Source organism: Phalacrocorax carbo, chromosome 15 (genome assembly GCF_963921805.1).
Source record: "Phalacrocorax carbo chromosome 15, bPhaCar2.1, whole genome shotgun sequence".
Classification (NCBI taxonomy): domain Eukaryota; kingdom Metazoa; phylum Chordata; class Aves; order Suliformes; family Phalacrocoracidae; genus Phalacrocorax; species Phalacrocorax carbo.
In genome coordinates, this window is record NC_087527.1 from 3,947,909 (window position 1) to 3,973,279 (window position 25,371).

General features: G+C 45.9%; 1 protein-coding gene across 2 annotated transcripts; it reads right to left on the bottom strand.

Annotated features, from left to right (window-relative positions):
* Positions 1-339: 339 nt before the first annotated feature.
* Positions 340-25,130, bottom strand: FBXO21 (F-box protein 21). 2 transcript variants are annotated; one of them, XM_064466738.1, is made up of 13 exons: positions 24,851-25,130; positions 21,328-21,463; positions 19,440-19,534; positions 17,183-17,304; positions 15,240-15,386; positions 14,232-14,365; positions 13,847-13,983; positions 12,956-13,132; positions 12,068-12,200; positions 9,265-9,455; positions 8,121-8,278; positions 4,927-5,094; positions 340-4,338 (listed from the first exon to the last, which is right to left on the bottom strand). In XM_064466738.1, exons 1-13 carry the CDS (start codon positions 25,084-25,086, stop codon positions 4,184-4,186), a joined length of 1,989 nt encoding a protein of 662 aa, XP_064322808.1. In that variant the 5' UTR covers positions 25,087-25,130; the 3' UTR covers positions 340-4,183. The 2 variants fall into 2 exon arrangements, with proteins under 2 accessions (XP_064322808.1, XP_064322809.1); XM_064466739.1 differs by lacking the exon at positions 340-4,338 and having other exon boundaries at positions 4,439-5,094; positions 24,851-25,129.
* Between the last annotated feature and the right edge of the window lie 241 nt (positions 25,131-25,371).

The following is a 25,371-nucleotide window of genomic DNA, read 5'->3' on the forward strand; positions in this document are numbered from 1 at the left end:
AAAAAGGGGTGATAGAGCAGGGTGGGAACAACACAGGATCCCCCAAAAGAGAGAAACGCAGCCTCCTTAGGCCCAGAGGCACTGGCTGTGAGCCCAGGCGGTGCAGGGCCAGTGGGGAGGAAGAGGAGGCAGCAGCGGGCAGGCAGGTTTGGCAGGGCCCGGTGCAGAGGTAGGTGTTTCTGTTAGCATGTCTCTTGCTGCCAGACTGGGCTCCAGCACTGGCAGCGATACGTCAGCCTCGCAGGAGCACGGAGGAAGAGCAAACCCCTTTCAAGAGACAATGCAGCTGTTTTGAGAGGCAGTCAGCTCAGAAAGCACAGCACGCTCTGGCAGCAGGTAGCAAGTCAGTGTGGTTTATTTTTTTAAAAGCCAAGTATAAACAGGAAAGGAACCAAATCATTTCCAGGCCCAGCTGCCCCAGATCCAATAAAATACCTGTTTAAAAAAAAAAAAAAAAAGACAGATGTCCCCATCCCCCAACTTCTGCTGTCAGTGTCAGGAGGAGCCTGGGGCTCAGGGGTCCTCACCCTTCAGGCCTGGGGCAGACAATTTTTCATCAAATGTGCCTTTTTGCCCAGCCCAGGCATCTTGCAGCCACCCCAAGAGCAGGAGTGAGGGGTAACACTTGCACCACTCTGCCCTTGCCTACACAGGCAGTCCCTGTGTCCTCATGTGGGGGGAAGTGCCACCAGCCAGGTAGGTAGGGCCCACGGGGCTGTGACAGCCCTTGGAGATGCTCAAAACTCGTCAGGACACTACCCTGAGCCACCTGATGGAAATGTGAAGGTGGCCTGGAAGGGACCAGAAGATCCCCAGGGCCCTCCTATAGCCCAAAGTAGTCCTTCCTGCCCTTGCCCATCTGTGCTCAGCAGCAGAGCCCCAGAGGATGCAGCTCTCCACCCACTGGAGCCAGGGCTGCCTGGCACGGCGGGTCTTGGGCCCTCCGTTCTTCCTGTAAATGTTGGTGCCAAACTGCCACGGGTCATCAGAGGCCACGCTCCATGCCCGCGGCGCTGGGGGCCATCAGGGCACTCCAAGTGTGTCCCCACTGGCCCTGTGTGTCAGGGTGGGGCCAGAGGGGTTGGAAGGGCTTCCCAAGAGGATGCTGCACCATCAGCTGTCCCTCCCCTGCCCGAGGGAACACCCCTTGCTGGTGGAGAGTCTTCAGCCCCTCACAAGCAGCAGCACATCAAGACATCCTGTAAGGGAGGACGAACCTCCCCCAAAGAGGCTGTTGCCAACAGCCCTCACTCCCTGCTAGGGGAAGTCTGGGAAGGGCACTACCCTTAAAACCTACCTGAGCCCCGAGACCCAGTGGCACCGCTCAAAACCAGCCCATGGCTGCTGCTCGGCGCTCTGTGCCATTTCCCAAACGCTCCAGACAGCGATTACTACTTGCTTCCTGCCCCCTCCCAGCCTCCTCTTCCCCCACTCCGTATTTTGTTCCTTCACGCTCCAGAAAGCCATTTTAACATTATAGCACCCTGGCTCTTCTGTCCAGAGGCCAGATGGCCGATGACACAGAAAGGAAAGGGAGAAGATAGTATCAGCTGCAGGAAACCCACCCTTCCGTCCCCAGGGGACTCAGAACCAGAGGACTTTGGTACTGCCCCAGACCAGCCAGGACAGTCTTTCTGCTCAGTGGGAGGGTGGGTGAGGGAAGTCAGGTAAAAGAAGGGTGGCAATGCCACCTTGCAAAACATCCCTTTCCCATGAGGGAACTCTGCACAGACACGACAGGACAAATCCCAATGTATATGCACACGTATCATCTTTAACATATGTACACTCATGTGGACCCAGACACCACTCACGGATACAAGGAACGTTTGCGATCCACTGCTGTCTTCTCGGGAAATGGTGACTGCAGACACCTGCGCTGCTAGGAGGGGAGGAGGGGAGAGAAGAGCCGCCTGAGGCACAGGCAAACACCTGACGTGACCTCCATCAAGCCAAGGAGGTGTTTCGAGGTTGCTCATGGGGCGGGGGGGCAGGGGAGAGAGAGAGAGAGGGAGAGATCTCATTGTGGGTTTTTTCATCTTTCCCTGGCCACCCTGGACACTTGGCTGAGGTCTCCTCCATGGCACGCAACACAGCCTACCCCACAGGAACAGACCGAGGCAACGGGCATGCCTAACCAAACAGGGTAAAAAGGGGGAGCCTTTATAGACAGTTTCCTTTGGTTTTGTCTGAAGTCCCAGAATCAGACTTGGACCCTGTGCTGACATTGTGCGGTGCCTACTGAAATGCCTCCAGTCTCTTCCCAATTTGGCACGTGCAAGGCTGTGTCGGCGCTCCTAGACAACACAAGCGCCCACATAACTGTGCACCAACATGGTCTGCGCAGCAAGGCAGGCAGGTAGACCTGCCTGAGGACACAGTTTCTCTACAAAACATTTGCTGAAGGGATGAGAGGTTTCAGGTACAGGGCTGGCTGGGTTGCCTTGCGTACATGTGTCACTTGAGCACTTCTGTCCCCTATTGCAGAGTAACACTCCCCTTTTGCACCCCACGCAAAAACGGAAATGGTTAAGGGACTGTGGGTGAGGGAAGTGCGCGTGAACAGCGGCTCCCATGCTTCCTCCTTGTCCAGACCCTTTTCAGAGTGTAAACATAGGGTGGCCCCAGAAAGATGGGTATAAAGGGCTCTGATGGCTACTCTGGGACGCCCATCTTAAAGTACACAGCTTGTTTTCAAGTGGGTTGGGTATGCACTGTCCAGCACCAGCTTTCAGAGAAACTTTGGGCAGCTTTCTGTTGACTCCTGCGGCTTTTTTTTAATGGCACGATTGTACCTGGCATCCAGGCAGCACCTCTTGCTCAGGACTCCTACGAGCTCGGTATGTGGCAATTCTCTTGAGACACTTGAGAGGGGCAAGGTGTCAGCAGACTGCCCGTTTGGCAGAGGGGAGCGTAAAGCCCCGGGAAACTCACTAATACCTGCGCTGTCACAGAGCTAGCCTCATCAAAGCTGGGGCTCGGAATGGGGAGTCCAAGCGCTGTGCCTGCATGCCTGTTCTCAGCTGCCAGCATCAACCTTGTGACTCAGAAGTCCCGTTCCCAACCTTGCATCTCTTCCTGGAATCTTTTGGGAACTGCTTTCAACCCTCAGAAAGGGTTGGGGTCTACTTCAACCCTCAAAACCAAGAGATGGATTTTAAGATTTTCCCTAATGACCCCCTACCCTGCTTTCAGTTGGACCCATTCTGCTTCTGTAGCAATTCTCCAGTCCCTTCCTCCTTCCCTCCCTCCAAGCTCATTTCAGTACAGACTTCTTTAAAGACACAGTTCTACTCAGAGCACACCACCTTCACCATTCCTCGACACTAACCACGCAGGGCTATTCCTCCTAAAGCACCAGGATTTCTGCAGACCACCACCACTCCGCTGGCAAAAGCGCTGGGCTTTCAGTATTTATTTCTCATATTTAATCAGTGCTCAGTATTTCAACAGGACGGCATGCAGTTCAAGCATTCTTCTAAGAGGAGGGCTGTGTGATTTCACGTGGCGATACCTGAAGTGCTATAATAGACTAAGAGCATCCACCTAACTCTACAGGGCACAGTACCTAATTCTCATCTCTGATGTAACTACTGTATTGCAAGTGGACAGTGACAGGAGACACTAGCTGCAGCTAGTCTATAGCTGTTAATTCACGAACCACAAAGATATGCAGGCTCTGTGTATGCACAAACACTGCGTCACTCTGCACCCTGTAATCCCTGAGCCCAGAGGAAAACCTTCTCTGCAGTGGTTCTGCACTTAAAGTGGGCCTTTAAGTCATGTAGGAATTCATGTGCCTTGAGCTGCTAAAGCTCTTCCCTCCTGGGCAGCGGAGTATGCGCTCCCCCAAAATCTGTTCTTTTTTGGCAAAAAGGAAGAAGGCCTCAAGCTGCAGGAATTAACATCTCTCTTCCATACACGGTTTTGCTGACTCCAGGGTTGGCCGGTTTCCAGTCACAGTCCCACTGTATTGCATAAATACCTATAGATTGGAGACGGCAGCGAGTGGAAGCTCCCCATACATCAAAGTCATTCTGGTACTGACCTCAAGGCTTCCATGAAACAGTGCCATGAGGTCCAAAATCATCCTGGGAGCACTGACAGCTGTGCTACAGATCCTGGCTTGGACATACACAATGAACAGACCAGACAACAAGGTAGGAACAGGGACTGGGTGTGTTTAGCAGGCATGAAAAAGGGCTAGAAGCTCGTCTTCTGCATTAGGAGAGTTTGTATCCATCAGTGAGGTGGCCAACTGGACCTCAGTGCACTTGCCACCTCCGGAAGCAGAAGCCGAGCTGCTTCTGTTTTTGTTGCTGGGGCTCTTTCCCAGGCCTGTAAGGATATTCAGAATCGAAATGGTAGCTCTGTGAACAATCAGACTACAGAGGTGAAGCAAAATCTGACCAAAAATTCAGAGCGGAGAAGACAACAGTGAAACGTAAGAGACTTTAAGAACTACCACCTGCATGAGATATCCATAAAAAACAGGACAGAACAAAAATCCCCCAACCAAATCCCAACCAAACAAAAACCCCACAACACTGCAATGACAAGCATCTTCCACCTCTGGGGTTCTTCCACATTCCACACCAGGGATCTCACTGCATCAGCCTTCTAGGCAAGACAATCACAGAACAAGGAGTATGTGCAAATCCTTCCGAAGGATAACACATTTCCTAGCACGACTGTCCTTACGTTTGGCCTCAACTACCAATGTGTCCCTGTGCCTTTGGGCCAGGACAGGCAGGCAGGCAGGCAACAGAAAGATGCTTTAGCACCAGTTAAAGTTCAATGCAGTTTTCAATGCATTAAGCCAAAGGATTGTCACCAAACTTGCTTTCCACGCAAGTTTTGCAAAGAGGGTAAAGCTACACTCCAGCTGCTTCCGTCCTTACAATGCCTTCTGCACTCACTCCTTGCCTGAACTGTAGATCTTCTGAACTGTGGCACGTGTGAGCTCCAAATCCTCTGGGTACCGAGTTTCTAGCTCAGTATTTGGTAGGTAGTGAATGCCAGTAAACTCTGAAAAATAGCGGCCGATGTCAGGATGAGGGATCTCCCGAGGCTCAGAGTTATATTCCAGGTTCTCTGTTAGGAAAAGAAAGAATCAGTTATCACCACGTGAAATAGCCTGCTACAAGGCAATAAATCCTGGACCTCTCGAGTCTTGTTTCTGTCTCTAGAAACACCACCTCCTGATGCTTTAATGAAAAAAAAACCACCCTAATCCAGGAAAACATGTAGAGAGTATGCCAGTACGATTGCTCACAGAGCCTCCTCTCCTAAGTGATGCTGACCCCATTTGCTAGTGGCATGAAAGCTATTTTTCACCTGAGACCACATTGTCTGACATTAGGTCAGAGCAGCAGGATGCTGACCTGCTCCCACTCTGTTGATCAGAGGACTTGGCTGTAAGCACAGGGAGAGGCTGCGGCACAGAGCTCTCATCCCTCAAGGCCCACGGGAGATTGGTTTCTCGAGAGATCCCTCCCAAATGCTCCAAGGTGAGGCTGACTGCACAAAGTTGTCCTGGCAGAGGAGCAGAGTGCTTTCTTGCTCCAAGTGATCAGCCTTTGTTTCAACCATGCCAAGTCACCAGCCTGGTTTTCAAGCACGTCTCAGACAGCAAAATTAATTTTTCTAAATCAAAACTTCCCAGAGCTAAGAGAAAGTCCCCAAGAAGTGCAAGATGGTTCTTTCCCAGAGCACCCCACTTCCTCTTTTGTATTAAAAGATAACCCGACTAAGCACAACAGTTAAACAACACAGAAGCACTGGCATTAAAATGCAAAGGTGACCCAAGCCAAGGGCCCCTTTGCTCCCCCATTATGTGTATAAAGCGGTGGGACTGGGAGGCAGCCCAGCAGTAAATTGCATGTGCAGGTGCCTTGCGGCAGTCCCCAAATGATGTCATTTTTTCCAGCACAGTCAGATATACAGGTACAAAAAAGAAGCTGCCTAAGTCTCAAAGTCTGACTTATCTGCAAGGCAGGGCAGGAACAAGATGGGATGCAGAGACCAACATTCAGGAATAATTAATCTGTCTCTCCAACTATTCAGTTCACTATAGAGAGCACATACAAGCCATATTAATCCATACAGGCTCTTTGAAGCTACTGTATGTCAGTGTGTGCAGCCAAAAGCACAAGAGCTTTCTATACCTCAGCAGGCCGGTACAGTCCTAAGGGCTTGCAAAGTACCTTTTTCATATACTGCACCACTGCGGAAAACAATTTATACTCCCATGTGCTCTGCAGAAGCATGGCTGAGCAGCGAGCTGTGTACAAAGGGAACAATGCGGTGACAAAACAGAAGCTGGCAAGGGGGAAGAGACTGAGAGAAGTAAGTTTGGCACTAGGTGGGGAGCCTAAGAAACATGCTGACTACAAGTTTTTGAACGACAGATATCTGACCTGTGCTGCCACAAAGCAAACAGGAGAAAGACAACGGTGGACAGGCAGATACCAAACTCACTGTACAAAGCAGGTGGTTTTGGAATTAGCTACAGCTCAACCTATGAGTTTACAGGAAGGACTCAAAGTGGGGTAGAATTACCTATAAGCTTAGTGGTATTTCCAAGCTGGTTAGATAAAGCTCTGTGTGCAGATTTGTTTAAGATTCAGTAAAAAAAAAAAAACAAAAACAAACAACCATGTTGTCCCCTCCTCCAAGTCAGGTCGGTTATGAAATAGTCCCTTCCCAAATGATCTGAGAATGTATTTTAGAGGGGATACTCAGTAGTCAGGAAGCAAGATTTCAGCAAGCAAGGACAAATCCTTCAGTTTTCCCTAGGAGTATCAAAACACTCGGATATCAGAGATGACTGTGTCAACGTACAGCTTGGCTAAAATACCCTGTGCTCTGGAACGAGCCAGCATTATACTTGCTTATAAACAATTAGACAAATATACAAGAGGTGACTCAGCCCCAGAAGCACCGTGGACAATTACATGATTAGTTTTCACTGAGACGTGTATTTTAATACCAACTCATGGCACACAAGAGTTTTTGGTTTTTAGGACACACTGAGAGGCCAAGTACTGTCTAATATGAGCCCTAAGGCTAAGTTACAATATTCCCAAGTCCCCACTTCATCTTTTTGGACTGATGAATATAAAGTAACTCTCAGGACAGTGAGAAACACCTGCACTTTAAACCTACAAAGGTAGGGGTGTCCCCTCCCGTCAAACCACCTCTTGCTCACACGTAGGGACCAGAACGTACTACGGAGCACCCCCTAGTGAAATAACCGAACTGCATTTTGTTCAGCATTTCCCCTCCAGCAGCTTCCATGTCTTCTCTTAGGAAAATACAGTCAGGCTGTGCAGCTGCCCTGCCAGTTGCATGGGATGCCGCTGTATCACAGGGAGAAGAGCAAACATGAGGCAAAGAAACGCTCTGTTTACAATGTACAGAGTTACACATATACATATAGAACTTTTTTTCCCCCTTTTGAATCTCAGTTCAATATTTCTTGTACCCTAACCTCATATTCTGATCATCAGACAAGAATTTCCTTTCTTATGGTATGTTGCATAAAGAACGCGTGATAGAGATTTCACCAATGCAAAGCTGTTTAGAAGAGACATTCACTTTTGTCCCACTGTTATCAGAGGTGGCACTAGAAGCCACACTACCTGTGTTCTCTGGGATCTTGGCATGTACAGTCTCTTAATGACAGCTGCTCAGAACCATGCACTGACAAGCAAAGTTTGTGTGCTCTCTCACTAGATCCTATTTTGAGGTCCTGCCCAAAGCACAGCTATAATTTCAAAGAACGAGAGCTGTTGACAGAACTTCAGACTTCAGCAAAGGCTGAATTACCTCTTTTAAAAACAACCATCCTGGTTTACACCATAAAAACCAATCATGTCCAAAACACATTTCTAAGGCAAAAGGAGATTACACCAGAGTGGTCCTTAATGTTCATTCCTAGGAGTACTGATTTCATGGAGATCGAATAAGGCAGGCCACGAATTCAAGATCATTTTCCTTCCCAGCTCAATATTAAACAACTGTTTACGTTTCATACTTAAAGGAGTTAATCACTTAAGCATCCTTTTATCCTAATGTACTACTTAAACAGATAGTAAACACAGGAGACTCCTGCTCACCTTGAGCAGCATATCTGCAAGAGCCATCTTCCACTAGCACATTGTAGAAAGGCTGGTGGGGGCCACGTGGAAGGCTGTGGACGTTCATATTCCGGATCCATTCATGCCCCATCATGCAGGCGGGATCCCAGCCATAAATCACACAGTTATAGCCGTATCTAATAAAAAAAATTTGCACACCAAAGACTGAAAAATCCAGAGCCAGCTTTTTTTCCTCAAGACTAATATAGGACAAACAGGATAGGAGCTTCCTGTGAGTTGGCACAGGAAGAGAGGACAGGAAGGGCAGGGGGGGATACATTAAAAAAAGATTGTGTGTGTACAAGTACGTCTTTTGAGGTGGGGGGAAAATGACTAGGAGTGATTGGATAAATAGACAGGAACAAACAGCTGAGGACAAAGGAAAACCAAATATGAGCAAGAGATGAAAATGGGAAAGAGACTAGAAGTCAGCAACTGGGAGAACAGGAAATAAGAAATAGAGAATCAACCATCCTACTGTGTTGTGCAATTAATTCTGTGCCCAACACACAGATGTGGTAACCTGAACTCCCAGAAACAAAGCCAGGTATTATAACTGTCACTGCTGATGCCCTTAAAATATGCTCCAGATGCCTTGCTGGGTTGGAGGAGCAGCTGAAGCAACCCAGTGCTGGCATGTCATTCTGGCAGAGTAGTACAGACAGCAACGCAAAGCCTCTGTGCAATGCAGGAAGAGGGGGCAATAACAGCACAGGGAAAGATTCATAAGCTGTCTTAGGAATCTTACAATCTTTTTTGAAGTCGATTCTGTTCCATGGTCCCTCATTAAGTAATTACTGATGTTTCTTCAAGAGCTCTGGGCTGTGGAAATTTTAGCTGTGTGATATATGATGACCCAGACAAGTCACGTCACATCACAAACTTCTCTCTGCAAGCAAACAGCAGTGAAGACACTCCCTCTCTCACAGGACAGACAGAACTGCTCCCATTTGCCTTTTTTGTTTTTTATATGAAGTACATGGCATAGATGCACGTGCCTGGCATTTTCCATTCCAGGTACCTCCTTGGCAGATAAAACCATGCCTCATTACTGTCAGAACAAACACTTCTGAACTTGTTACAGTGCAGCCTGCTAATGGGGGGAAGGTTTTGAAGAGCTCACCTCTTGTGTTTCATAATCAGCCCGATTGAAAAGCAGACCTCTTTGTGCTTCTCATCTGAACGGTGCTTCACCTCAGGTCCCGCTTCCTCCTTCCGGCGCTCAATATGCTCTAGGGTATGTTGAACTAAGTACCCGACAGCCCCATGCTGGGATGGGTCCAAAGCCTGAATATGCTGCAAGATGTCCAGAACCTTCAGCAACCAAAACAAAAAGACAGATTCAGAACAAGTCTCTACAGCAGTCCAACACTTACAAACATACAGATACATTTCTCAAGTTAGCTGGGTCTAAGTGCCCAGGCCTAGAGATCTGCCACATGAGTTTTCCACACAGGACTGAGAACCTTTGCTCTAGCTACACACTCCCAAGGAGTTCTTCACACTTGCTTAGCCTGCAGAAATTGCAAACAGTCCTCTCCTTTTCTATTTGTAAAGCTCCCTTCTTCCAGGGAAGGGCACTGCTGAGCGCAGTAACTTCTTAAAACTAAGTCATGCAAACTAACTGCGTCGCATTTCGCGACCACAGGGCATTGATGAGAGCGTTTCAAGTTTCTGAAGTGTTAAGAGAATACTGTTGCTAGTCTCCCAAACTGCTGCTGTGAAGAGATGTGAGATGACTTCTGCTGTACTTGAGAAGAAACGTTTCAGGTTTTTTTGAAAGAGTTCTCAGCATGTCTGTTGGAGCCTGCCAGAGGAAAAACAGGGCAGCACCGAAGGAAACACAAATAACCTCTGTGATGCTATACCATGTAGTAGTGAACAAGAGAGAGAACAGGCTTGCCTCAGGATGACTAAAGAACACTACCTTTTAGAAATGCTCTCAAGGCACCAAGCCCTGTAGATCCAGAATACCAGAATACCAGCCTACCAGCACCCTCTGGCACACTATCAGAGCATCTGCTGCCCAGTTGGTTAGTGGCAGGCAATGCAAGTTTTATTCTTTTTTTTTTTTCTTCTTGCTCTTAACAAAGCCGTTGTCTAAACAGGGTGGGAAGACAGACACATCCATCCCAACATCAAAAGCCTCAAGTGCTGCCGAGTTCCAAAACCTGACACACTTTAGCACCTGGCAAAAGGACTGTCCCCTTGATCACACACTGGAAATTTTGGTCACTCTAAGTTCAGAGCAGCAGCAGAAGAGGAATAGAAATCTCAGGCTATTGAGCATGAACATCTGCCAAGAGGTGAAGAAAATAACTTCAGAAAAAGAACAGGTGAGTAATTAGGTATGAGAAGAAGAAAACACAGCTCAGACTTCTTGGCCACCTTAATTCTCTGGCTGGCATCTTAAGGATGATGTGAAAATCCTGAAAAAAATCCTACAGAAAGAGGAAGGCCTAGCACAGTGACCATAGCTGCCAGAGATTCTTGGCAATTTCATTTACTGATATTTGCAAACATGTAGGACAACATACTGTGTAGCTTTGCTTGACTTCTAAGATTTTGTTCCACTTTCCATAAATCTGGCAGACCTCTATTAAATCCGGTATCTTCTGTTCTGTCAGACATAGAGCATTCTCTCTGGCTAGCTACAATCCTACCCAATAGTCCGGAATGACTGGTTGCATATGAGGATTAAATACTGAAAAGTCCAAATTTGCACCTTTTCACTGCATCTGGCAGTGTGGTGCAGAGTAACTACATGTAAAACTCAGCTGTAGGGTTGTATTATTTGTTCTGACGGGCAGCAAAATGCAAGTATGCAGTGCTTTGGTGCTTTACAGTTACGTCGCTGAGTGCCAGAAAGGCAAAGGAAGATCTTTGTGTGTTTCACGTAGCTGTCCCCTATTTATGTACGGTTGCCATTTCAGCTCATTGAGTCCCCTCATACACAATTTCTTAGTTTGTGCTGGTTTTTTCTGTGGCAACCCTAAAAGTTACTGCCATAAGAAAGGAATGGCAAGCTTAGCACAGTTTGTTCTTTAAAAGAAAGGCAGCTTCTCCAGCAGTCCTATGCTTCGGTTACTTTGGTGGAATGAGCTTTGTTTTCTGCTCAGCTGTCCAGCCAATACTTCTGCCCCCTCACCTAAACCTCATATTTGCCTGAGTATGTGAGCTTCACTAAAGTAGTACAGGGAATTTTGACTAGGGAATTAATCTTTGCTGTAGTGACACACTAAAGAAATAATACTTTTTTGAGTCACGTGCTTCTTCCCCATGCCTTCCCGATTCAGTGAAAGTCACGGATGATGTAGACAACTTAGACAACCTGTAAGTCTCGGCACCTTCTTTCCCACATTCACAAGATAGCAGGACTCAAGTTGCTACGCTAAAGGTGATATTAAAAAAGAATCCCAAGGACAGGAACATTAAGTTGCTTTTTCACAAGAGCCACTGATTGCGTGGCTAAGGTTTCAGAGAACTGCCTTGGTCATATTTATAAAAGACAACTTCCTACAAGTTTTCTGTTAAGGCAATTGCTCCTTTTACATGAGTCCAGAAAGTTTTACCACCACTATCACAATCTAGACGTAAACCAAATAGAATGCTCCTATAACTTACAGCTAGAAGTCCACAGTATTGGTTGCAAGATAAGCTGTCAGACCTGGGCAGTAAATCATAAATTATGACTCAGACTCGAGGCTGCTCACAAGTCTCCCCTAGGGCAAGCAAGCATCATCCTCTTTTCCCTGCTTCATATAGTAGAAATTGATTCCCTGAAATGTGATAACTCGTTCAATTGTGTTTATTACAGAAACAACTTGTGGCAGGCTGTAATGCAAGCTGACGTAGTCCAAAAATCAATAGACCAATGTTAATAGTGCTTCGCCTATCAGAAAACATACGACCGAGTGGTGAGGTACCTTTTCTGGCCAGATTCCCAGGTGGAAGTATAACCTAGCCTGGAGCATTAGATGCTGCACATTGTCCGGATACATGGCCAGGTATAGATCCAACGAGTCTCTCAAGAGTTGGTAAGACTGATCAGTGCTTTCTCTGCCAGCAAAAAAGAAACTCAATTGTAAGGCTAGCTCTTCAACCCCTATCCCCAGTACTCTGATGTTCAGGGATAGTCACCAAAATGATGCTACAGGTACAGGCATGCTCATTCAGTAATAGTGACTCTGGCACTGACTCATCACATCCAACAGCCTGCTCAGAAGGAAAAAACACTAGATAAGTGAGGATTGGACTCTACCCTCCCACTTCACAGGTATTCTACCTGTTCAAATAATCCTACAGAGAGAATTCACTCTCCAAGCCATTTCCTTTTGAAATCTGCTTTTGTTCCCTTAGCTTAATTACACCTAAAGCAATCTTTTCACTCTGTGATTTCTGTCTATGGCTACTTGGGAAAGCGATTGCCACATTTTCTACAAACCAACAGTACTTTTGAAACTGATCATTTGAGCATGTGGGTGGGCTTACCAGATGATAACAAAGGTCTCCGCTCTTAAGGGAATGGTGGACAGTCCCTACCAGCTTTTCAAAGAAAAAAAAAGTCTGTCCATTTTCTTGAGGGGAACTAGCTTTACTAAATATTCTTGTTTCCATACAATACTGCTGCAGTAAAAGTAAGTAAAAGCAAGTAGACAATGCAACATGACAGAGATTTTCAAGATTCCCTGGGGTGACTGACACATTTTTAAAGCACTCACTCGAATACTGTAAAGAAGCACTATCAGATACACAGACTATACTCTGGGCCCTTTTTACCACGGGCCTTACAGGCCAGATGATCCTCAACTCACCGCTTGCCAAGGTTTAAGAGATTTCCCACCATACGCTGCAAGACCTCTTTTGAAGTCACCACTCCATAGAACTCCTCTGTCACATGGTGGCCAATGAGGTACTCGCACTCCTTCACCGTCAGCTGCTTCCCCTTCCCAAAGGCATCAATGTAGGTGTAGTCAAAAATATCTGTGCTTCTAATGGAACAAGGAAACTGAATTGTGATGATGGGTCTGATGATAAAACAAGATTACCTATTTCTGTTCTTCGCTCTGCACTTCCAAGCTTGTTTTAAAAACATGTGTGTCATTCACACCTCAGCTCGGTCCCAAAAAGAGATTACTTGCTACCTTCTCTCTCCTCCTAGCTTTTTTTCAGGTAAACATATATGGGAAAAGACAGAGAAGCTAAGCGGACATTTTCACTCCATCATGCCAGCTCTTTCCTTCAGATATTTTCATGTTTGCTGCATCCATCGCTAGATTATGTTATGAAACTGCACTGGGAAGCGTAACAGAGCCCACGCACATGGCATCTGAAGCCTAGTGCCAAAAGAGGTATATATAGACAAAACCATTGCTCTGAATTGGACTGCTGATGTCATTCACAAAATACAGATTTCTGTAAATTGATCATGATCTGGTCAAAGATGTATCCTGCACTGACTCAGATAATTAAATGAGTTCACAGAACAGCAGCAATGGTCTCTAGCAACTGTTCTGTATGAAAAGTTATGGGAAGTCGTAACCTTCTCTCCTTTTCAGTTTTTCATAATTTTCTTAAATAACAGAAACATTAACCCATGGTTGCTATTATTTCCCACTCAGAAAATCTGTTTCCATCCACCAACAGCAAAGCTGAATTCTGGGAAAACTGTGGACACAACTTCAAAATCTCAGCCGACCACTTACCCTTCTTTTCCTTGACACCATCGCAGCAGAAAATGGCTCGGGAAGTTGACCGGTTCAAGCTTGACTCCTAGCTGCCTGGCAATTGTTAAATAAAGCACAGACAAACTGATGGGAATTCCTGTCCTGCGGATCAAAACCTGGGGAATAAAAGTGTGATAAAAACATGCGGGATATTAAGAAAAACACAAAACCCCAAGGTTTGATTTCACAAATGAAAATACACCAACTTGACAGAACATGCATGAAAAGATGACATTGTATTGACGTTACAGCAAGTTGTTCTTCAGAGAGAATTATTTGCCTGACTACATTCAGAGAAATGAACACCACAAATAAAATGCCTCGAGCCTTGCAGCCCCCTATTTTTTGCCCAACATACACGTACCTGGTGAATGTATGAATTCAGGGAGTTATAGTAATCCAGCTCGTTTCCTTTGTATTTTAACTGCTCATACAGGACACAATTCATAGCATCAAGTACCTGCCGCTGAAGCTCCACTTCTGGAATCAGGACCTCTCCTAAAAACACATGTGGTAAAAATAGTGAGCAAACAAGTGTACTTAACCTTTATGCAATGAACCTCATACCATAATTCTTCACATAGGCTAAGAACACAAGGCATTCATCTCAATTCAGATAGTCGAGACTGGCTGGAGTTGACCACAGCAGTGCCCTAGCACTCTGCTCACAGCGTGGCCTGGCTCAGTGGATTGCCTTGCACCTCAGCTGTGCAACAGTGATGCCTCATTTCCTTCTGCAGCTGGAGGACTGGATCCTAACCAACCTGTGCCAGCACAGCACTGCAGCTGGACACGTCACACTGCCCAAGCATGGGAAGTGTGCTTTCACTGCTTGAGCGTCCCGGCTTGGCCACTCCAGATATATAAAGATACAGGCAGACCGCTCATTCTCTCTTTGAAAGACAGCAAATGCTAGACAGCGCTTATAAAAAAACAAGGAGCAAGATGCTGCCTGACCTTTGGAGGTGTTAAAGCACACACCTTCCCTACTGCTGCTGACTTTCTGAGACTCATAGAGGAAAAGAGGTAAATCCCCTATCCCACAGCTCTTCTACAGGTATCAGGACTACTTGAGACTTCAAGGACAAATGGAGGGGGAAAAAAAAAAAGAAAAAAAGAAGAATTCTCCTCCCAATTCTTTTTGCTTAAACAGCATCAGACAGACCGACAACCCCGGGCTATTGAGTCCTTGTGGCTGAGCAAACGGCTGTTTCCTCAATGATGGTTTAAGCAAATGTCAGAATATGCTTGCCAGGCAATAAACAACAACAGCTCTTTAAGCTGCAATAACTCAACAGCTGTTTCACCTTGTCTGCCCTTATCTAGACTTACAGAAATGCTCTGCAGTAAAGCACATGTTTCTGTACAGTACCTGCCTTGGAAGCCAAGCTGGGGTGCCTTGGATTTTTTGTCCGCAGGACTTTGCGCACTTTATCTGTGATATCATCCACCTGCGCCTGGACACTTTTTAAGCAGATGTCTGACAGCGGGTTACAATATTGATCAATTAAAACAGCACCTGGAAAAAACAAACTATATAAGAAACAGGACTTCAGTTTTTTCTTTGCTTAGTTTTACCTGCTCTAAATTCCAGGCATGCAGCAAGCAATTGCAGCAGAACACAACGGCTTTCTTTTTAAAATCTGCAGTTGTATATTGGATGTACCACATCAAATGCAAAGAATAAGCTGACATGATAAATACCAGTTAAATTTAGTATTTCCCTCTCCACCATCTTGAAAAGGAAAGCAATAGGTTTGTACACTGAGCAGGTATGCTGCTAGAGCAGGCTTAACCAGGCAACTCTCTGGTCACACTGTATCTCATGGCATCCTCCCAAACAATGTTTTTTATCCAGAGCCTGAAACAAGCTCAACTTCACTTCTGATTCAGTTCTGATTTCTTCCTGCCATAGCCTCCATAGCTATCATTCTTGCTTATCATTCCCTCTTCTGCTACATTCATCTTTCTCTTCCACGCCTGCTCTCCATCTTCATGTCAGAAACCCACTATAACAGAGCGGACTTTCATTTTCCTTCTGCCCAACCTTTTATGTCAAACTTCTCCAGGAAAAAAATAGCCCTTTCTCAGAATCTCTCCTTGCCGTCTTGTCACCATTATTTTTTCCAAAGCCTCCATATTGTTCAACCTTTGGAATCAACTGTATTCATCTGCAAGAATTTTGCATCGATCATACCTCTTCCAGTTCCCTACACTACTTTGTTAGCATGTCCATGACAGGCCTGTATTCAAGGATTTCAGCAGGGCCCCAAGCCATGTTTTCTTCCCTGCCCCCTCACCCCCTCCCCACCCCCCAAGTGTTCCCCATGCTGACCACGTAAAACTTCACAAGACTGGTTGGTGCTCTAATAATACCTCCATGGCAGACAAGTGTATATATATGATTAAGTCACAAATTGTCTCAGTTGTTTCCAGCAAAAGCCACTTTCGCTTTCCCTTCTTGACCTAACACAGTCCCTTCTCCAACGTCTATTGCCACTAACAAGAACCAGCTTTGGTGTTAGAGACTCTTTCATACGACATTTTTGAGGTATATACGAAGAGTAAGGGACTCTTGTACAGACACTGGCGGCTGTCGCTCCATTCAGAAGACTATCTTCTCCATAGGAAGCTTGAAGAGAATAATCCACCAGACTGAGGAGACAAGTGCAGAAAAGCCTTTTCTTTCTTCATGTCAGGTGTATGTACCTTCCCACCATGTGACTGGACTTCCCCAGCTCTACACCGCACAGCTTCAGTGGTCCAGCAGCCTGACAGCTCTCGAGAGAAAGCCACAGTGCACAGGCTATGAGCTGCAACAATTCCCCTAGCCTGCAGCTTGCTCCTTACCTGAGAGGCTCTTGGGAAAGGAGATAGAAGGGAGCTGACTTGAAATCAGATGAGTTGGTCTGTTAGGTTCCATTCAGCCCACGGGCCACAGTTAAAATGTTTCTGCAAAGTCAGCTAATTAGGATGCTGAGCTACTGCAGATTTCCTCAATACATTGTTCAAGATTCAAATGCAAGTGTTTTAACATTTTCTCCACTGCTTTTCAGCTCATCTGTCCACAGGCAATTATTCAAGCATACAGCACTGACAGAAGCTAATGCAATCCTGACATTCTGTCTGATGCAACACTACACAACTACTGCAAGATCTTAAGGATTTCAGGTACATCAAAAATCCAAACTTAATTCTGAGTCATTGTCCAAGGGCTAGTTGAAATATAAGCAAGAAAGGCTCTTTACAAGTAAATCAGCAATGACAGAAAGCTGTCATTAGGTGTTCTACATGGGATTTCTGCCAAAGACTTACCCTCCAAAAATGACTGCCGATCAGTCGGGCGTTGAAGGTACTCCTTCAGATTTTTTAATATATTCTGTTGCCGTAGGAAGTATAGAATTTTCTTTGCATAGTACTTCCAGGTGAGACCTTTCCTGCACATTTAAATACAAAAAGTAGTATTGCCCTAAACAAGCACTTTAGGGGTGAGCATTTCATTTAACTTAAATTGTAAACCTGTGAATACGGGTTTACAGTTTAGACTATTGCTTTTCTAAACCAGTCTTACAACACTACTATTACTTAAGAGTGAAACAAAAAGGTAAACGTTAAGAGAAAATTCATCATTAGAAAACCACAATATAAGACACTTTCAAAATATCGGTCTTATCTCCGATTTCTCTCCTACTCCAATATACAATTTTGAGAAGATACAGTACCATGGGAAACAACACAAATCCTAATTAAAGTAGATCAGGAATATCTGATTAAAATAATATATTTTATTCATAAAACATTACCCTCTGACTGAATCCCTCCAGAATCAAACTTCAAGTATCCTCTCATTATTAAAAAAAAATTGATGAGGGATACAAATGTCGATCCATTAGTATAAAGAAGAAAAAAAAAGTCCCCAGAGGAAAAATACCTCTGTTGCTCTGAAAAGGTAGGAACAGATCAACATTTGGAGTGTAGAACACACAATCCAAAACCTCACAGCTTTTATATAAAGCCCCTTCACTTTCTAAATTAACAAGCGAAGGCAGAGTGCCCAAGAAGAGGCAAGAGAGCACTGGTTACTATCCAGGTAAGGTCTGAAGAGATCACCTGAAACATGACAGACCAACTCAGAGGCATTCAAATCACATGCATCTAAGCAAGCCCTCGCCTTTAGCAAGGGGTTACCCGGTGCCTCACTGAGCACTTTTACACCAAATAGTTAGGAATGGCACAAAGTCCTGGCCCCAGAAAAAATCCAAAGGGAGAACTCTACCAATTCCCAGGCTCCGCCCTTGCCATGTGTGTAAAACAAGTCCAGTTTGCTTCTTCAGAAAAAAACCCTCTTTCCCTGCTTTCATTTCCTCTCCTGCAGATTGCAGGTCAAATCAACCTTCTCCATTCTACTGGACAGGAGAACAATCAAACCTCCTAACACTTTATCCTCTTCCAATAAATTGGGATGCTCAATAGGGACAACTGCTTTATTGGGATATCTTCCAGGGAAATGATTTAGCCTAATGCTCCTGAATGGCAATGACTACAGCTTAATCAGGGTGTAATTAGCATCAATTCTGCTTTATGGGGAGGCATTTGGCCAGTACAAAGGCTCAAAAGCTTTTTAACCAGTTGTCAAATGAGAGATGCTTAGTCCCAGTTCAAATAGAGAAGGTAATAAAATGGATGTGAAAAAGCAAAAATGAGATGATTGCCATTCCTGTTATGTTTTTTCAAGCTCTACTAACAGTCCCTTTAATCAAGGCTATTAGACCCCATTAAGAGCAATCTACCACTGGTTCATATCACAGCAAAATCAGCACAGTTTATACACTACCAGCAGAAGAATCTTCCAGTAAAGCAGTGATTTATTCATCTTGCCCAGTGTTAACCATGGTGATCAGAACACCTAGGCAGATGCAAACTCAGAGTTTTATTTACCTGCTTGGCAGTTTGCCTGTCTGAATCATTTACAAAACTGCAAATTTTACAGTGGCTGAAGTAAACTCAGTTACTTATTTGGGGACAAAAATTGTACCAACCTACTACAGCTAAGAAAAGCAACAAGAGGGAAGGAAAAAATAAACAAAAAACCAAGAACTGTAGTTTCATGCTACAGGGATTCATGGTGGCCATCCTCATTGAGTATTCCTGCTTCCCTTTGATGCTGCTGGGCCATGCTGCAAATCAGTTCAGCAAACTGATCCAGGTTTAAATAAAAAAGAAGCGTGAGGATGGGAACTTCTTAATCCAAAACTGCTGCAGAGAAGAGGGTACGTGGAACATGTCCTGAGAGATGTCACGAACTGGCAAGGAATCAAGCAACAAAGTGCAACACAAAGCCAGAGGACCTCCTCATAGACTAGTTTACATGTTTTTTTTTCTGGGAATATTAAATTAGTTCTGAAGTTAAACACACAGCAATACTTCCCAGCCTCAGTAAGCCTGGGGATGTTATTTTATAAGAGTGACAAAAGGACAGAAGCCAAGGTCAGGCATTCACTGCAGTGGTGTTCCCCTTTAACTAGTGAAAGGGAAAAATCTCTTCCATTTCTAACCCCTCACTCTTTCTTACCTTCCTTCCATGTTAAGGATACACATCAGTTCATCTTCAAAAAAATGACTTGGGCAGCCGAGAGTCTCAATGTCACTGAATCCATCGCAGGGGACCTGCCAAACCAGACAATGAATTATACAAAGCCCAACAGATTCTTTCCAAAAGAATATAATTTCATTAAAAGTCTCAAAACCAATTTTGTTCTATTTTTCAAAGATCTTAAAAACTTCCAGCTACCAAGTATTCATAGCCTCCACTTCATCGATTTATTACAAGGATCCACTGAGAACCCCCGGAGCACCCTACAGCAATTTGAGCTAACTCCGACAGCATTTAGGGCTCCTACGGAGGGAGCCCTCCTACGGAGGGTGGACCAGCACAAGCGTACCAGATCTTATGCAGGCTGGGCCCAAGCTGAAATTTAAGGTGGAATCAGCTTTTGCCCATGGTTGACAGAACCTCTGCAAATCCTCCCTAGTGTAGCATGTTGCTTCTGGGGGAAGGAATGAAGGAGCAGGAGCCTTCTTTTCAGCCTTAAACTTATGCTTAAAAACCTACCTGATTAATGATGAGCACCAACCCAGAGTTACCAGCTTGTTAATGGAACAGCATTTTTTGAAACAATCACTTATGTATCTATATTCAGAAGAGTTCTTTTCTTCCAGAGTTGTTCTTTTTAAGCTTTGATTGAACTGTAACAAATCTGTTTGCTTTCAAGCTTTTCACTATAGGACGTGGGCTAATAGAGTAAGGAAAAAGCAATTCCCATTATACTGTACCTTAGCAGGCACTCCGCAGGATCTAGTGGAACTGGGTTGAAAGTCCCTTCCCCTCAATTCTAAGCAGGGAATCAATCTAGCCCCACAGGAGATGGTCCTAATTATTAGGCCTTTGGGTATTGCTGAATGGTGTCTCAGTAGTCCTTGCAACATGATTAAAACAGTAGCAAACCAGGAGCTTTTGCCTCCAGTTAATGCCCTGACACACATTTTTCTACGGTCAAATGTCTATCTGCTGCAACTAGGGTGGAACAGTTGAAAACGAACAGCTCAGAGAGATGTGTCTCCAAACACCCTGCTGGCCCCACAGCTGCCTTCTCCAGGGGTGAAAACCCAGGTGCCAACCTTTGCTTAAAATCAGGTAAGAGGATTTCAGCCTGGGTCTCCTATATCTTGGGTGCATTTTCTACTGGACCACAACATATTCACAAAGGAGCCACAAAGGGGTGGCTGTTTAGTGGCTCTTGTGTGAGCCTTTCAATTCAGCTGAAGTTATGGGCAGCATTTATGCCTATTTCACAGAATTTCAGGTTGACCCACAGCTAGTCAAAACCCACAGCCATCAACTACGCAAGCAGACAACGAAATAACTGTTGCTCCACATGCAAGTAAGTCTTCTCTGAGAAACTACATTTTCACCTTTTTCCACACTGAATGCAAAAGCATCTTGGTATCATGGTTGGGTAAAGCGTTTCAATTCAGTGAGCCTATTATGCCCTGGTCCTGTTTTCAAATGACTTCTTATGCCTCACAGAATCTACCCTTGCACAAGGGCTGCAGTGAGACAAATTCATAGGCTGTGGCACGTGTCAACAAACTATCGGTCCTTCAGAAGTTCCCAGAGCCAGGTCTGAACACATACCAATGAGCAAAGAGTTTTTAAAGCTGCAGCAGCCACAGCTGAATGTGATATGCAGAATGTGCTTTGGACTCTACGCAGTTTGCACCTTTGGATTTTGAACTCTCTCTCCCCTTTTGGCTGGTGATCTGGCATTTTCATACAAAGTGAAGAAATACGAATTTTCTGACTGCATAGTTGAAAGGTGTGAAGAGAGAGGAAAGACAAACTAAAAAAAGTACTAAACAAGTAGCTAGGCTGTTGCACATATATAGATAAGATGACTTACATGTTCTGAAAAGAACCTTTTGGAGAATGAAGCTACAATTCTCTGGGCTTCTAGACCAGCATTGTGCCGTGCTTTGTATTCTTCAAGCCAGCTAACACCATCCGTGTGGCTATAGTATTTCAGCAGTGATGGCCATCTGCACAAGACGTAAGTGAACATGTTCATTAGTATTTCAACATCATTGAGAACCTCCAGAATTGTAAAATGTCACTTAGAGTAACAATGTGACTTGAGGGGCTGAGACACTGCCAAGACACAGTACAACTTTAAACGTGACTGTATAAATGAATCTAATGACTGACTCAAATGTCACAGCATAAATCCAACTGGCTTCACCCGTGTATTAATGGTTATTTAAAAGTAAGCTCTCCTGAAGCCTGCCAACAGGAAACCTTCAGAAGGTGCATACTCATGGTATTTCCATGTTCACATCCTAACCACTTTTGAGATTTCCTCCAGAGCTTTGCAAGATAAACAAAGGTATCACATTAACAGAAGAAAGGCAGAGTTTTATAACAAAAAAAGAAGCTTGCCATCCTGAAGATGTATCACATGTAAGCTAACTTGTCATCTAACAGAATGAGAATTCATTGTCCTGTGTTCTTTATACCACCCTGTGGGTCTAATCAAAAGGATGCACAAAACATAGCTCCCTCTACTGCCCTTGTTGGTGACATCTACTGGAGGAAAACAGAGAATTCTGAAGTCAAATTGTGACAGCTAAATGCTTTTGCAATTAATTTTTAAAACAAGAAATAATGATTTTTTAAAAAAAACCCACACCTTTCTCGTAAAAGACAGCTGTGCCTGCTTCCTGAGTCTAAAAGTCAAAACGCTAAAACACATTTGTCATGGTTCAGCCCCAGTCAGCAGCCAAGCACCACGCAGCCGCTCGCTCACTCCCCCCTGGTGGGACAGGGGAGAGAATCGAAGAGTAAAAGTGAGGCAATTCATGGTTTGAGATAAAGACAGTTTAATAGGTAAAGCAAAAGCTGCACATGGAAGCAAAGCAAAACAAGGAATTCATTCACTGCTTCCCATGGGCAGGCGGGTGCTCAGCCACCCCCAGGGCAGCAGGGCTCCATCACATGTAACAGTTACTTGGGAAGACAAACGCCATCACTCCAAACGTCTCCCCTTCCTTCTTCTTCCCCCACCTTTATATACTGAGCATGATATCGTATGGTATGGGATATCCCGTTGGTCAGTTTGGGTCAGCTCCTCTGGCTGCGTCCCCTCCCGGCTCCTTGTGCACCCGGCAGAGCACGGGGAGCTGAAAACGTCCTTGACCAGTGTAAGCGCTACTTATCAACAACTAAAACATCTCTGCGTTATCACCACTGTTCCCAGCAAAAATCCAAAACATAGTCTCATGCTAGCTACTACAAAGAAATGTAACTCTATCCCAGCTGAAACCAGGATAACATTCCACCGCTTACTAAGAAGCGTTTCAAGGTTTATTGAAAAACCTAACTTTAGGGAATGTTTTGGGGGCTATTAGCAGCAGCACCGTTTCTAACAAAGTGGGCATGTGCTGCCACAATGCAGCCCTGTGCAATCTGAAGATACAAAGATCACTTGTGTATGAAGCACTAAGAAGAATCAGCACAGATGGAAATATTTAGGACAGCATGAGAAAGAAATCTGAAAGGCCTCTTGTAATTTACAGGGGCATTTATTTCGCTTCTTGAAATTCCATTAATTATTACTGGTTTCCATAAAACGTATTCCTTCAGCTACATGGATTGCCTTAGGTTCTTTCCAGGTTATATATATAAATTTCTCTCTCTCTCTATATATATATATATAGAATATATATCTATATATTTTTACCTTTATAGAGAATGCCAAATGTTTAAATCACAACTTCTGTATAAAAATCATTACCAGCTGACCAAAATGCACAGTTGTGCCCATCCACACATGAAAGATGTTTTACTACCAGCTAATAATAAAACTACACTGCAACTGCAGTTACAAAATAAAGTAAAAAACTAACCAAATAATTAACTTCACATTATATAACAACCTCTCTCCTGATGGATCCCTAGCCATTCACCTACCACTGAAATGCTGCCACATCGTAATAACAATTACAAGCATTTATTTTAGGATGAGAAAGAATAATTTCTTGGGTTGAATTTATATTGAAAATTTCAGGAAGATAAAGTACAATTACTCCCGATGGAATCCAGCCAGGACAACAAGGTCAATGTGCAAACTCCTGCCAAAAGTTCTATTATCAAAGACAGAGGAGGACAGCAGCATGTACTAATCACCTACCACATTCAATTTCAACTGTTGGAACTGAACCATTTTTAAACTTTCAAGGTTTGCTTCAGAAATTAGAGCCACTGAATTGGTGAAAGGATCTGGCCAGCCATCCCAAGCCATAGCTCGGCAAATTGGGGAAGCTGTAATTGTTCAGCAGCTTTTTTCACTGGTGGAGAGAGAATAATCCTTTTGTTTGAGCTATGCTAAATTTTAGAAGCCAACTGGCAAACAGAGAAAGCAATATTGCTACTTTTCCTGTGCCAAAACACAGACAAAACCAGGTAGCAGATGAGCATGCCTTATTCAAGATAGGCTGGCAGCCCCAGTGAAGGAGTGGTGTTGCTAGAACTGCCGAAGCCACCGTGGCACAAGCAATACCAACAGTAACGCTCATGCTTTACTCCCAGCTAAAGTCTTAGCAGTTTCACTGCTTGCAACACAGCTATGCCTGCACCCTGTGGCTGCCTTTCGGGGAAACTAAACTCACACGCAGCAAAAGTCGATCCAAAGGATTTTGGTTTCTGTGAAAATAGCTGTCCCAAAAGTACTAAAAATAAACACCTCTCTTTGCTGTAAAGCATTCCTCCTGCGACAGGTCAAGCCTTGGCAGTCGTTTTGGAAGCCGCGAGCTAACACTGCCTCCCTTAGCGGGACAAGGGAGGCCAAGTGACAACGCTGGTATCCATGTGGCCCTATATCTGCACCACTGCCAGACCCCAGGCTGGATCTGGGGCCTGCAGGTAATCCAAGCACCTGGCTGTGGGAAGGGCTGCAAAGAGCAGCCGCCTCCGAGCTGGGGGGTGGGGGGTCAGCCTGGTCCCATGCCGTATGATTTAGGAGGTGAAGCGGCCTTGCACCAGTCCCTGCCATGGCTGCTCGGGAAAGACACCCCCATCTCCTCACCCCTTAGGTACACAGCAGAAAGCCCCAGGGCTCGTCCCACACGGGAGAGTTCTGCATGCACCTTGCACGGCCCGGAGGAGAGACAAAGATGGTGTGTGCGTGGTGCACTTCCACCACCCCAGGAGCACCCAGCCCCTCCCGGGCCGAGGGACCGCGGGCACCGTCCCCTGTGCCACGAACCCCTCCAGGCGGGGCCCGGCCTGCGCTGGCAGGGCCCGCCCGGCCCCGGGACGCTGAGGAGACCCGCGGGCACCCCTCGCCCTCCCTCACCAAGCCGGGGCGCCGGCGGAGCCCCCCGGGGGCCCGCGCCGTGCCGTGCCGTGCCGTGCCGTGCGGCGGTACCCACCTGAGGCGAAAGCGTTCCCGCCACACCTTGCCGCGGGGCTGGCACGCCTCACGCAGCCGGCGGCAGGTGCACGACACCCGCCCGATGTCGGCGGCTCCCAGCACGTCGCAACAAAGGATCAGCTCCAGCAGTTCGCCCGGCAGGTCCGTCAGGCCCATCCCAGCGGCGTCGGCCTCCGCCGCGCCCCGCGGCTCCCCCGGCGCCGCCGCCGGGCCTGCACTCTCCGCCGCCGCCATCTTGGATGTTTACCTGGCCGTCCCCCCGCGGGAGGGGTTAGGGAGCGTCTCCCGCTTCCGGCGCGCAGCGAAGGCGGAGGAACGGTCCGGGGAGCGTCTGCCAAGTGCCTCCTCCCCGCAGAGCGGAGCGGCGCCTTCCCCGTGTAAGCGCTAAGGGAGCGTCTGCCAAGTGTCGCGGCGCAGAGCGGAGCGCTCCGCCTCGCCGGGTCAAGGGCAGCGGAGGGGCCTTAGGGAGCGTCTGCAAAGTTCCTGTCTCTCGAGGAGAGGCGGCAGCCCCGGGGTCGG